The following is a 14629-nucleotide window of genomic DNA, read 5'->3' on the forward strand; positions in this document are numbered from 1 at the left end:
CTGCTCCGCGGGCTCGTCAGCTTTTGGTGCTGGAGACTCTCGCGCTTGGTGGGCCTGGTGGGGTAGAGAGTGGAATCTCTCTGCGACTTTGATTTGCATTTCCTTGGGATAAATGCGTCTGAGAACATGGTCGAATTCAACTGAACCACAGGAAACTGTCATTCGTAGAGGTCCGAGGAGCTCCATATTCGATAGTCAAACCTAATTCGTTGGTCTCTTGATTTCCTCTTGCCCGACTAGTTCATTCAGTTCTCCAGAATTAGATTCCCCTGACCACCGGGCCTGCCCTTTCCCCACTCCCTGCCTTCCATTTTTCCTCTCTGTTTTTCATCTGTTGCTTTGTTTCGTTATTACTAAATGAGCAACGAGTATGTGCCATGCACAGAGCTAAGTGTCAGGGATTGACCCGGAGTGAGAGGGTCCCTGCCTTCCCAGAGCTCACAGAGCACCAGGCCTGGGCCATGCCGAGCCCGCCACCCCGTGCGCCTGAAATGCTTTCTCTGCCAGCCCCTTGCACCTGTCGCCCCACCTCAGGAAGCCAGCCATCCTGGCCACTCTGGTCCCTGCTGGCCCTGTGAGCACCACACATAGCGGGAATGCGAGTTGCGACCACACGGATCACAGAGCCCAGCGCCCACAGGACCCAGTACAGTTCCAGCTACTCATGCATTCATTCAGCAAACATTTCTTGAGCGCCAGCTGTATGCTTGGGCTTGAATATTGAGCCAGAGGCGCTACAGGGACAGGCGAACATCCGTGCCTTCACAGGGCTGATATCGGGTCAGGAACATGAATGATGAGATCACTAATAACTATAACAAATGATAACAAATAGTTTACAAGGTAGGTGGTAGACTAGGTAAGGAAAATCGCAAACACCAGGAAGTAGGACTTGAAACAGGCGGTAGGGGAAGGCGGAACTGAGAAAGTAATGTGTGAGCCAAGCCATAAAGGAGGAGAGATTGGCAATCCGGTGGGATGTGGGGAGGAGCATTCCAGACAGAGGTAGCGTCCTGTGCAAAGGCCCTGAGGTGAAGACAGGGCGGCAGGAGCAGAGATAGCAAGGGGGAGTGAGAGGAGGTGAGGGTGTAGAGGTGACCCGGCAGAGGTCTCAAGGCCCTGGGGGCCCCCAGGAGGACTGTGGCTTTTACCTCAAGTGCGATCAGAGCCACAGAGGATTCTAGAGCAGAGAAGGACCCGAACCTGACTCGGGTGCTCCGAGGCGTCCTCTGGTGGTGGGGCTCAGTAAATATCAGCTCCTTTCTAACACGAATCCGATGGAGTCAGCCCCCTGTTTGCCACCTACCCGATGCGGTGCCGGCACAGTCACATCCTCACACGAAGGTCGCACCAGAGGTGTGCCACGACATGGCCTGGGAGGGGCCAGGCTGCAGGCCGTTGCTCATCCAGGCAGAAACCACCCGGTCCTGGCCCTGTGTAATGGGGGGGGAGGGGGGAACCACCCCACCGTGGTGAGGATGTGGCCGCAGAGTTGGGTGGGAGACCACAGTGGTGAGTTGGAGCCCCAGGGTCCGACTTAGACAGTTGGTCATGTTTAAGAGACCCTACGATTTATCACCTAAGAGGCCCAACAGGTCAAGGGCATTGGGAGGCCAGACTCATCACCAACAGGGATGCAGTCCTCCCTGAACTTCCCCAAGACCACCTTTACTTTATATTTGAGCTTCGGGCAAATAAAAAAGAAGCCCTTCCTACTGGTGAGCCAATGGTCCTGAGTGATTTTGTTAGGACTTTGCTGCCATCTGCTGGACAGTTTCATACACAACATACAAAGCTGTACTCTGAGACAGGATGGGAGGGGCCTTGGGCAGTGCACATCCTGCTCAACTGTATGGGGCAGCCGTGTTTCCTCCTCTGCTCGTGAGAGTGTGTTTCTCGGGAACTTTGCTGGAGACCACACACCCCAGTGGGCCATCACTAGGTTCATGGGGACTCTGCTGGAGCAAGCCAGTGATCTGCTGCCCCCTTGCTTTTATTCCCTACAGGTGCTGCGATATTTTGACTACGTTTTTACAGGCGTCTTTACCTTTGAGATGGTGATCAAGGTGAGTGCTGAGAGAGCCAGGGATCCAAGGGACTCCACCCTCAAGAATGCCACCCTGCGTAGGTGGCTTCCCCAGGGGATTAGAAATGTTTGGTGTGTTAGAGCAGCAGCAAGGACTGGAAGGAGTGAGCGAGGAGCGTGGGGAAAACCAGGGCAGGGAGATGAGAGCAGGGAGGTGACAGGCATAGATCCTGCAGGGCCTTGTGGGCCACGGGGAGAACTTTGACTTTTACCCCAAGTGAGGTGGGAGCCATGGAAGGTTCTGAGCGGAGGGGGGACTCGACTCATGCCCATGCCTGTGGGCACCCTCCGGCCTCGTTGGAGAGGACAGACTCAAGGGAGGGGCAGGGCGGGTGGGAGCCAAGAGAACTAGGAGGGGGCGGCGATGCCCCCTCCTGATACCCCTCCCCCAGAGGCTGGAAAGGTGGGTCTCGCTCCCCAAGGTGGGATGAGGGTTCTGACCACCATCTCTTCTCACCCCTAGATGATCGACCTGGGGCTCGTCCTGCACCAGGGTGCCTACTTCCGCGACCTCTGGAACATTCTCGACTTCATAGTGGTCAGTGGGGCCCTGGTGGCCTTTGCCTTCACGTAAGTCTCCTCCTGAGGCTTCTACTTGCCTCTTTGCCCCCCGCCCCTGGCGTGGGGCTGCCCACTGGATCAGGGAATGTGTTCTCAGGGCGTAGAGATGGGGAGAGTGGGCTCTGGGGGGTGGGAACATCCGCATGCCTCCAAGAAGAGCTTCGACTGGCTTTTGCATGACGACCACTGTGGAGGAAGAAGGAGAAGGGACCCCACCTTCTGCCTCCTCACACAGCCGCGTCACCGACCCCTTGCTCTGCTGCTTTCAGTAGAATAGCCCCGCCGGGACATCTCATCTTCCTTCTGCTCTACAAGCTCCACCCCAACCGCTGTCTCTAAGAGCCCCTAAAAAGAAAACCAGGAAATGAATGTGCATGAGAATTCAGACCCCCCACCCTGTGCCTGAAGGCCCTGTGGTTGTAGACCTGTGACTCCCTTTGTGTGTCTTTTACTTCTCCTGGCAGTCCTAGGACCCTCTCCCTCCTGAAAGGCCATGCATCATTGTGCAACTCCAAGATGGCACCTGGGTTGTGGGGTCCCGGTCCAAGATGGCACCTAAGTTCTGGACAGCATTTCAAGATGGCACCCAAGGGCTGGGCAGCCACTAGATCTTAGGGCCTTGATAGCAAACTTAGCAGTACATTCCTCAAGGTACAGATGTTTGGAGCAGTTTGAGAAGACCTAACCAGCTCATGATCCAGAAACAAATCTTGGGGACCCTGTCTGTGCCCACCACTGTGGGTCATTCCCAGAAAGGAAAGTCTCAGAGGGGCTCTGACCCACCTCACCCCCATAGTGAGAAATCAGAGGCTTCCTTTGTGCCTCTGCCCCCTAGCTTCCATCTCAGCAGATCTTCAGGGGTTCTTGAATGGCCCCCCAACCAAATAACAAAGACCTGGTTTGTCAGGAGGCCAGAGTGGTGGCTCGTTTCCAATTTAAGGACTAACTTGGGCCACTCTCGGATTTTTCTCTGGGAACAACACAGTGAGGTCAAGTGTGTCAGAACAGCCAGAAAGCTCCAGGGTTCTGGATGCCTCCAAGCTGGTGGAGAGGTACCATGAGGGTCAGGAGGCTGATCTTATTTCTGACCCTGGCCAGACTTTCCACCCCCCCCTTTCTCTTTCCCTTCTACTTTCTTTTCCTCTTTCTATGTCTGCTCTCCTTCCACCTTGTCTCCTTTCTTTCTCCTTCCTCACTCCTTCCTCCTCTGTGTTCCTCTCTGTCACCCTTTTTTAAATGATTGAGTATTTATTTACATATTAGAGCAATGGAAAACACTGTAAAGCAACAACAACAACAACCCTAAATTTTGGCCATGTTATTAACGTGTCCCGAAGTTTCAAAAAATAAAGTCCACAGTGAATTAGAGGAGAAAGATGGCCACAAATAAGACAAATAATTGTTGGCCTTCATATATAAAAAGCAATTACAAATCAATAAGAAACATGAAACTCAGGATATAAATGGGCAAGGGATGTACACAGAAATTTTTCAGGATGCTGACAATTAATAAAAATGATTTAAAAAATCAGCCTCCTGGGAATTCAGAGAATTGTAACATACAAATAAGATACAATTTGTTTCCTACCAAGGAATTTCTTCCAAAAAGTTTTTTTTTAAAGATTTATTTATTTATTTATTTATTTATTTATTTATTAGACAGAGCCAGCGAGAGAGGGAACACAAGTAGGGGGAGTGGGAGAGGAAGAAGCAGGCTCTTAGCGGAGGAGCCTGATGTGGGGCTCGATCCCAGAACTCCGGGATCACGCCCTGAGCCGAAGGCAGACGCTCAATGACTGAGCCACCCAGGCGCCCCCAAAAAGATTTTTGAAGTGTATGCGAGAATGTCATGAAATATGCTCCTCCCTCCCTCTAGCAGCTATTTGAGCGACTCCTACAAGGTGTCTGGTAGGCGCCATATTAGGACCTGAGCAAATCTCAGCTCTGAAGAGCCAAAACGTTTTACCGCCCTCAGCCTGGAGTGAATCCATCTCCTGTGGAAATTATCTACATACTGTGTGTCTGTCTGTTTCTATCCCAAATCCCCTTCCCTCCCTCGCTCCTGTTTCTTTCTCCTTCTTTCTCTTTCTCCTTTTTTTTCTTCTTCCCTCTGACTGCCTCTCCTGCTCTTTGTCCTTCTCTGTTTCTCTCCCTCCCTCCTTCCCTCTCTCTTTCAGTGTGTCTCTCTCCTTTTTCCTCCCTTTTCCCCAACCCTGCGTTTTCTCTTTTCTGTTTATCACCTTCTGTGTCTCTGTGTCACCTCTGTTTCTCTTTACCCACCGAGCCCGCCCTAGCACGTGTGTGTCTCTGCCTCTGTCCCTCTGTCTGGTTCATATCCTCTCTCCTCTCCCCTCTCTCTCTCTCTCTCTCCCCCTCTCCCTCCCTCCTCTGACCTTGGCCCCGTGGGCCTGACCATCTACCAAGCCTGTGGGGGCTAGAGAAAGGGGACACTCTGCCATGTGCTCTGGCATCAGGAGACCCAGCCCCCAACATGTTCTGACCAGGGACGGTCTCTGCGACAAGGGAGGGCAAGCTCTAGCAGGCACCTTGCTCGTACTTCCTCAGGCCTTCCAGGATGATGTCCTCCCAAGAGCCCCCAAGTCTCCTAGAGCTGAGGAGGTGATGGGTCGGGGGGGACCCTATCAGCCACATCCATCTGTCCACACACAACCACTGCTTTGCCAGCTTTGCCCGGGGTGGTGGGTTTTGCCCTCTGTGGCCACCACTGGGTGTGGAACAAAAGGAGTGGTGCCCGAGGCCCATCAACTCGCCCTTGGCCCTGGTGCTTTCCTCCCAGACCTCCGTCAGAGCCAACATGCTTCAGTGAAAAGGAGGACCCCCAATTCCATTGCCCTGCCTCACCTCCATCCCCCAATTTGAACTCACGATTTGGGGAAGGGGTGGCGTTCCAAAGACGTGGGCCTTTCAACCAGAGAACTTTTGCCATAATGAGCTATCGTTTACAATATGCTGTTTCTAGGGTCCCTGGAGCTACAATTAGGCTCTACTTGAAGCAAACAATGTGCAAAATCAAAATTATTTTTCCACCAAAAATCAATCAGCAGAATGATTCTTTGTGTTGCAAAAGAATCTGCTAGAGGGAGCTGATTTTTTTTTTTGAATTTTCATTTTATGTATGAAGTTATACAAGGGCGTTCAAAATGCGCCTACAACCCACAGAAGTCTGGCAGCATAACTAGTCTTTCAAACTGCTTCGATGAAGTTGCTACAGGCATAAAGCCAACCAGCCCATGACCTTGAAAATCCCCGTTTTGAATGGGTTTTTTTTTTTTTTTAATTCCTATGCAAGGAAAAGGTCCAGACTGGGATTTAAGGACATCCTCTAAGCCTCAATGGGCTTGTAGATCTCACAGGAACTGGGGGATGGGGGAGGTGAGATTTTGCCAACGGGATCCTGACAAGTGCCAGCAGCTCTCAAGGGGTTTTGGAAGAGCGGACAGCCATGGGAGCACCTTTATATCATGGTCACAAGGATAGGAGAGAGGTCCCCCCCGCCAAGACCCTCCCTGCCTTGCTGCAAAGAATCCATCTGGTGCTGCCACCTCTCTTTCAAGGCAGGGCTGCAGGCCTGGCACAGCTGGCCAGGCGCCTTGATCAAGCCGCTCCTGCATGTCCAAGGCTAATCTGTCCAAAAGCCTGAGAAGGAGCCCTCAGGCTGTTACTTTTCTGCCCAGAAAAGTCTCCAAATCCTGCCCCCTGGTTGCAGGTTTCTGGCCTCTTTCACCTGAGAACGTTTCTCACCCTATAAGGACTGCGCTTACTGTCTTCTCTTGTTACCACATGGTTGTCGCATTGGCAGGAGCGAGGGATTCTCTGAGGGTCTCGGCCTGAGTGCCCAACCCCAGAGTCCTTTGCATCTTTCCTTTCTGGTCCTTTAGCTCGATTTATCAGTCCTGTGCCCATCTCCTCATCGACAAAGCCGAGAACCCCGAGAGGTGTTAGATTAATCTTATTGCTTTAGAAAGAGGCTCCTATAAGTCTATCTGATTTGTCTCTTACACGCAACTCCCTTAGCTGCACTGTGCCTCAGTTTCCCCATAAAGCCAAAAAACTTGACTGGGTGGTAACAGTGACAGCTTCCATATATTTAATCCCCACCAACAACCTCCGGTGGGAAGTTGTCTCATTCTCGTTCTATAGGTGAGGAAACTGAGGCCCAGAGAGACTGAAGGGAAGCGACTCTGGCAGGTTCCCTGAGGTGGAGCTCAACCATCAGATTCAGGGGTGCTGCCCGTCTCCCAGCCGTGAACGTGGAAGCCTTCACAAAGCAGCAGAAGGACACTTGGTAGCTTAGCCAGCCTGGGTCCCCCAAAAGCCGGGGGAAAGGGTCACGAGGCCGCTCCCTTCCTCGCCGAAAGGAACCTTGCTGTTCTGGCCTTTGGGGTGGAGGCAAGGATTCTGCCGCAGTGCTGTGGTCATGGCCCCGTCTCGGGTGTAGGAAAGCTATCCCTATGGTCCTCCAAGGGATGCGTCGAAGCTCTGCTGACAGTTTCCACCCCTCCTGCACCTCACCCGAATCTGTGTGTGTGTGTGTGTGTGTGTGTGTCCTGTTCCTTCCACGGACTGTGCCATGTCCACGCGAGCACCATGAAACACCATCCCATGAGCCATCGCCCATGACAGCACGCTCTGTGCCCACGCATTGGGGCGGCCGACTGACATGTCTCGGCAGCTGGCGGATCGTGACCCTGCCCTCCCTGCCAAGAGTCCATCTGGCACTGCCGCTCCTCCAGCCAGGCAGGCCAGCACAGCTGGCGGAACGCCTTGGTCAAAACTCTCTTGCATGCTCCGAGCCGAACCGCCAGGAAGCCAAAGAAGGAGCCCTCAGGCGGCCACATTTTTAATCCCATCCTCAACACAGCCCCTGCACTGAAGGCGTTATTTTTCTTGTGTGGGATAAAATGGACGAGAAGATTTGAGCGCAAGAGACACGAGCTGGGGTTTGAATCTCAGTCTGCTGCTTCCTAGCTGTGTGACCTTGGGCAAGTCGCTCTCCCTCTCTGGGCCTCAGCTTCCTCATCTGGAAAACAGGCATGATGGTGCCACCTTCCCCACAGGCAAACGTAGTGACATTCAGAAGGCTCACATCTTACAGCTAAAGTCAGCAGGTCAGGCAGAAATCACTGTCCTTGAAAGATCTGTCAGTAATCCATAGAGGAGAATCTACGTGATTCTATGAATGAGAGAACTAGACACACTGAGCTTTGCCAACCACTAAGATGAAATAAAAAGGTGGGGGGAGGGGAATCCAGTGGAATATTTGTAGACATTTAAGCCATTCTGGTTTTAGAAATATCACTAACTTTGAATAAAATATTAAAGGAGAGGAAGGGAGTGAGGGAGGGAAGGAGGGAGAGAGGGAGGGAAGGAAGGAAGAAAGGAAAGTTCACTCACTTCGAAAGAGGCAGCAGGTAGGGAGTTCCGGAGCGTCCCTGCCTGGCCCTCGGGTTTCTCTGGCCTTGACCTCCAGCCATGGTTGGAGAGTTGTCATGAGACCGAGCCTGATTCCAAAGACGAGCTGTGCGAGGGCTGAGCCAGACCCCCAAGAGCTGCTCTACCTACACCCCAAATTGGAGCTCTTCGCTGACCCCCTCTCCTTCACATCTTAGGGGGTAAAGCCAAGGCCATAGCTACTACGGATCAAGCGTCGGAGGTCTGGTTTACAGATGAGGGCTACAGCAAGGGGCGGAGCTGGGATTCAAACCCTGGTGGTCCAACTCCAAAGCTCACAGCTTCCAAGCCATTCTAAGACCTTCCAGCCGCAGAACCTCTGGAGCAGAGGGGTTTCTCTGGCTCTGGGCAGTGACCTTCCGTGGCGATTTCGCCTGTGGTCATTGACGACTTTCTGGCTGTCCTGCTACTTGGAAATTTGGCTTTCTTGGTGCTGTCGGGCAGTGCCGGGAGCCTGCCGAGGGCAGGGGACCGAACGGGGGGCTTCCAGATGGAAGGATGGACGTCGGCCAGAGCCGCAAGCCTGAGGCTGCCCCTCCTGGTGCCCGGGCAGGGCAGGGGGCGCTCAGGTGTGTGTGCGTGTATGTGTGCGTGTGTGTTCTGTGTTCTTTCTTCTGAGGCCACTTACGATCTGTCTCTCCCTCCGACGCCACGTCACCAGGAGCAGTACACGGTAAAGTTCTCTCTCTCTCTCTCTCTCTCTCTCTCTCATTTTGTCTCTCGTTCTCCGTGCCCTGGTGCAGCTGTGTTGGTTCTGGGCCTGGCTCCATGGCCTTCTGTTTTTGCTGCCATCCGTTGCTTGCAGTGACCAGAGCCGCCCTCATTCTCGCCCCAGGGAGGAGGAGCCCTGAGGGGTCTTGGCCACCACCTCCCACCATGACCCACCAAGAGTCCAGTTCTTGGCAAAGGATAGAAGAGACATGGGGGAGCAGGGCCTCTCCAGGGTCTGATTTCAATAAAGCAGCCGGGTGTGGTGGGGTGGTTCCCAGAGGAGTGTGTCCAGACCCCAAGATGGGAGAAGGGCAGACAAGCTACACAGCCAGGACTTGGGCTCTAAAAGGAGAAATTAGCCTCCCAAGGAGCATCTACTCTTTCAGCGAAGTGGGTCAAAGTCGGATTGTTTTCTGTGAGAGTGATCAAGCCGCTCCTGCATGCTTGGACCCAGTCTGCCAGGAACACTCCTCACTGCCTCAATAAACAAGATTGTTTCTCAGCCTCGCCCGAGGGCAAAGTACCTCCTGGGGGAGAGGTAGGGAGTCCTTTTCAGAGGAGTGGATGTGCCCGTAGGGAGGCATGTTTCCAAATGTCAGCCGTTCAGCACTTCAAGATTGTAGCCGGTTCCACATACAACCTAGATGTCCACTTACTTGACATTTTTTCCACCAACTTGTAGTCTAAACTTTGCTTCAGTTTTTGCCGGGAAACTAGATCGTCCCCTTACAACCAGTATTGACAACCTCAGACAGAACCGCGGCTGGAAAGGTGAATCCCACAGGCACGAAACAGTGGCATTGTGGCTTGTCACATTCCAGCTGGGTTCTAGGAATTCCAAAGACAGGAGTGCTAGGGAAGCATTACAGACCTCCTAGCACATCTCGGAGACCTTCCGCTCTTACCAAAGCAAAAGGCCTGAAAGATGCTTGAAGAAGAAAGAGCTGGTTTCCCTGTGTGGTCCAGTTACTTAATCGTGTCCCTGTGCTGCCCCAGATTATCTCAGTGACTCTCTTGATGTATGTCGCCAGCTTCAGGGTCACAGCCTTGAGATAACAATGATGACTTTGGCTTTAAAAAGGGCAAAATATGTTCCAGCTGAATCCCGGAGCACAGCTTGTGCCCTGCAGGGTAATGTCCGGTTCCCCTCTTCATTGCCCGACAAATGAGAGAAAGGAGACCTAAAGGAGGAATGTTTTTGTGCCCCGATACCCAGACACACCATGGTCGGGGTCCCTGGGATAGCTCCCCACATGACCCACGAGGTAACTAGAAATGTTCCCTGGGAGAGCCTCAGAGAACTCTGATCTGGATCCATTCACGTGTGTCCTGAGGCCACACGCCAGGGGCATGATGGGGGCTGGGACAAGAACCAAGAGTAAAGGGAACATGGAGACGTAAAGGAAGAAATCACAATTTAAGCCTTTGAGGGGTTTTCTGTCTAAAGCCTGAAGCCAAAGGCAGAAACCAAGATGACTATGGAACAGCAGTAGGGGCTGGTCAAAACCCCCCCCCCCCCGCGGCAATCAGGACAGGCTTTCAGATAAAGGAGCATCTGACTTGGCTCTGGGGGCTGCAGGGTCCTGTGAATGGAGAAGTGGAGGAAGGGCATTTCTGGCAGCAGGAACAGTATGTGCAAAAGCAGAGGGAGGCAAAAGAGTGTGGCTGGGGTTTGGGGTGTGTTGCAGTCGATGGGAATGCAAAGGTAAAGGTAAGTTGGGCTAGATTTCCAAGAGCCTTGAGTGCCGTGCCCAAAGTTCGCACTTCTAGGAATTCAGATGATCCAGAAGGATTCTGAGAGGGAGAACAGCATGGTCATTGGCGTGGGCCACTGTGCGCAAAAACGATCGAAGGAGAGAGAGGGAGTCGAGGGAAGCTGGGAAGTGGGTAACGGGAATCCAGTGTAAGCTGGTGGCCGGGGACGATGATGGAGATGTTAGGGGGGGTAACCCATCGGGGGTGGAGGACAAGAAGCTGAACGTGACACTTGGGTTTCTGGCTTGGGTGACTGGGTGGGTGGTGAGTTCTATTAACCACCATGCTTTGATGGCTGCACCCAATGCCCTTCTCTTGGGGGACCTGAATCATGGTTGGCTAAGGGTAGCAAGGCATCTGCGGGGGCCGCACTACTGAAGCTCGGGTCCAGCAGACCCTGGACTGAACTTCTATGCCGCTCTCTGCAAAGACGGGCTAAGGGACCCTGGCAGAGGTTCGACATCGGCATCTGATCTCCTGGTTCTTTCCTTTTGTGTGGGCTCAGGGAATTCTGGGAGAGAGCCACGTTAAGTATTTCCTGAATCCTGTTGGAAGCGGGGCAAGGAATCCCATTTCCTAAGAGCCCACCAAGACCACCTCCAGTGAACATACGGGGACAGCCAGCTCCCCTCTGCTGGGTCTGAGCTCGCCCCCAGCTGCTCAGGCCTGGCCAAGTGGTGGAGGGCCCTTAAGGAATCCAGAGACCAGAACCACAGAAGGCCATCTACTGACTACCTCTTCAGCTCAAACATAGCAGAGGTGCTCCCCACTCTTCCCCAGCAAGTGCCAGGCTCACCCCAGACTCCTAGTCCTGAGAGGGTGGGGTCACATAGAGTTGTGGGCCACCCACCACCCACACTGACTTCTGCTCCCTCTCTTCCCGTCTCCGCACCTTAACATCCCTCCACAGTGGCAACAGCAAAGGAAAGGACATCAACACAATTAAATCCCTCCGAGTCCTCCGGGTGCTACGACCTCTTAAAACCATCAAGCGGTTGCCAAAGCTCAAGGTGAGATTGGGGCATGTGGGAGGCCTATCAGGGTTGCCATGTACAGTTGGGCAGGTTGCACGCTGCTCAAGGACACTACATTGAAAGGGATGCTGATAACATCACATCCGTCATATATGGATATATTTATTACAACTTTCCAGCAGATGGCAGTAAAGTGAGTTGATCTAACAAAATCTCTGTATTATGACAGTTTTCCATTAAATGAAACGTCTTAAATGGGGATCCCTTTTCCTAATTCACAGGAGGACATCATATGGATAAAATAGGGCACAACCGTAATGTGAGAAGCAGGAAACCAGGTTTCTGCTCCCACATAACTTTTGACTCTTCACCCACCTGTTCTAGGCTCTATTATCTCCTGTTCCAAAATAGCGTGAACCAGCATTTCCCAAAGCTTGTCATTCAGGAGAAACAGGAGAACAGAAAAGGAAATGCAACCTAGTCACTCAAACACACCTTTTTCACTGATTTCCACCTTAGGGCCACCTGTATTATCTCCTAGTTAATGTTAAAGTCATCGCTTTTTAAAATTTATTTAAACGAACGTATTTTATTTTTTAATTTTTTAATTTTTTATTATGTCATGTCAGTCACCATACAGTACATCATTAGTTTTCGATGTAGTGTTCCATGATTCATTATTTGCATATAACACCCAGTGCTCCATGCAATACGTGCCCTCCTTAATACCCATCACCAGGCTAGCCCATCTCCCAACCCCCCCCCAAAACCCTCAGTTTGTTTCCCAGAGTCCATAGTCTCTCGTGGTTCATTCCGCCTTCTGTTTACTCCTCCTTCATTCTTCCCTTCCTTCTCCTACCGATCTTCCTCGTTCTTATGTTCCACAAATGAGTGAAACCATATGATAATTGTCTTTCTCTGCTTGACTTATTTCACTTAGCATTATCTCCTCCAGTCCCGTCCATGTTGCAGCAAATGTTGAGAACTCGTTCCTTCTGATAGCTGAGTAATATTCCATTGTATATATGGACCACATCTTCTTAATCCAGTCATCTGTTGAAGGGCATCTCGGCTCCTTCCACTATTTAGCTATTGTGGGCAATGCCGCTATGAACATTGGGGTGCATATGGCCCTTCTCTTCACTATGTCTTTATTTTTGGGGTAAATACCCAGGAGTGCAATTGCTGGATCATAGTACCTCAATTTTTAACTTTAAGGGACCTCCACACTGTTTTCCAGAGCGGCTGTACCAACTTGCATTCCCACCAGCAATGTAGGAGGGATCCCCTTTCTCCACATCCTCTCCAATTGTTTCTTGCCTTGTCCATTTTTGCCATTCTAACTGGCGTACGGTGGTATCTCAGTGTGGTTTTGATTTGAATTTCCCTGATGGCTAATGATTTCGAACATTTTTTCATGTGTCTGTTAGCCATTTGTATGTCTTCATTGTAGATGTGTCTGTTCATGTCTACTGCCCATTTTTTGACTTGATTATTTGTTTTTTGGGTGTTGAATTTGAGAAGTTCTTTATAGATCTTGGATACCAGCCTTTTATCTGTAGTTTCATTTGCAAATATCTTCTCCCATTCTGTGGGCTGCCTCTTTGTTTTAATGACTGCTTCCTTTGCTGTGCAGAAATTTTTTATTTTGTTGAAGTCCCACAAGTTCATTTTTTCTTTTTAAACGAACGTATTTTAAAAGGAAATTCTATGCCAAGGTTCTCAAGCTGGAAAACCAGAACCCAATGTTAATAGAAGGTAAAACTAAATACATTCTCCCCAAAATAAGACACCATTAGTAAAATCTAGCCAAAAAGGTTGCCTGGAAAAGGCTTTGGACATGGGTGCTCGCTCTTCCTGGGTTGAAAAGGAAAAGTATCAGGATTTTGGTGTTAACAACGTGGCAAGAAAGCAAGACTTGCTCCTTCACTCAAAAGGATTGAAGGGAAAAGTGGAAAGTGAATAACTTTGTGACCGCGCGATTCAGCAGTACTTAGTGTCGGGCTCCTGCAGGACCTAAAGGAAAGTCCTCTTGTCACCTGGGCGTGCCCCTCCCCCGTGACTTTGGCACCCTCGCTCGCCATATGTGGCTGCCCATTGGACATGAGAGCAAGCTTGCTTGCGTTGAAATCCGTGGAAGTCCAGCCGTATTCAGTGCTGCGGTTCCTCACCCATTTCTGGGTGGCAGCCCCCTTCCCGAGCCCCCGGGAAAGCTGTGCACTCCCCCACCCCCCGCCCGGGGAAAGCTGGCAGAGCTGGCCTGTCATTACAGTAGGTTCGAGGACCCTTACCCACTTGTGGTTAGGCCACATGTCCGTCTCCACCCCTTTCCCTCCGTGTCAGCCCCCCTGACGCTGCTTGACCTGGTCACCCTCACTTAGGTGGCCTGTCCGGCAAATGTGCTGCCAGGGTCAGCCCGTCTGCTGTGCCAGCCCCTGTAGCACCCCCTGCCCACTCTTCCGGTCCTGGGAGAGGCCGCGGAAGGCAGCTTCCCGCGTTAAGGCGCCTGAGCAGAGCCCCGTCCCCGCAGGCCGTGTTCGACTGTGTGGTGAACTCGCTCAAGAACGTCTTCAACATCCTCATCGTCTACATGCTGTTCATGTTCATTTTCGCCGTGGTGGCAGTGCAGCTCTTCAAGGGGAAGTTCTTCCACTGCACCGACGAGTCCAAGGAGTTCGAGAAAGACTGCCGGTGGGTCTCTGCTCTCGTCGATGTCCCCGTGGGGGCTGGCGGCGGGGGGCGGGGGCGGCAGAAGCGCCTCTGGGCTTGCAAACGGGAGCGTCGGGTCCTGGGCATGACCCAAGCGCAAGCAGCTTGGGCCGGAGTCGGAAGGAAAGGTTCGGTGTTGGAGTTGCCGCGCGCGGCTTCCGTCCCCACCTTTGTCAAGTGGGGGTTATTCATACGCGTCCACTTATTGGGAATGTGTTTCCAAGAGTCAGAATATTTGGGGATTTTAGGAAGATTGTATAGCACGTGTTCCGCCTAAGACGTCAGTCCCCCTCAGCTGGGGCTAAGGCATCCCTGTAATCAAACTGTTTTGGGGTTTTGGATTGGGTTTTTTTGGTTGTTG

The 14629-nt window shown here is 51.9% G+C and overlaps 1 protein-coding gene across 3 annotated transcripts in view; it reads left to right on the forward strand.

Moving 5' to 3' along the window:
• Positions 1-14629, forward strand: part of CACNA1A (calcium voltage-gated channel subunit alpha1 A) — a 214655-nt gene that overhangs the window by 155453 nt on the left and 44573 nt on the right. For all 3 annotated transcript variants that reach the window (XM_040629220.1, XM_040629218.1, XM_040629219.1), the window contains exons 23-26: positions 2007-2066; positions 2550-2656; positions 11496-11595; positions 14090-14250. In XM_040629220.1, the coding sequence (XP_040485154.1) occupies positions 2007-2066; positions 2550-2656; positions 11496-11595; positions 14090-14250 (428 nt within the window). The remainder of the gene's footprint in view (positions 1-2006; positions 2067-2549; positions 2657-11495; positions 11596-14089; positions 14251-14629) is intronic.

This window comes from Ursus maritimus, unplaced genomic scaffold (genome assembly GCF_017311325.1).
Source record: "Ursus maritimus isolate PB19 unplaced genomic scaffold, ASM1731132v1 scaffold_14, whole genome shotgun sequence".
NCBI classification, from domain to species: domain Eukaryota; kingdom Metazoa; phylum Chordata; class Mammalia; order Carnivora; family Ursidae; genus Ursus; species Ursus maritimus.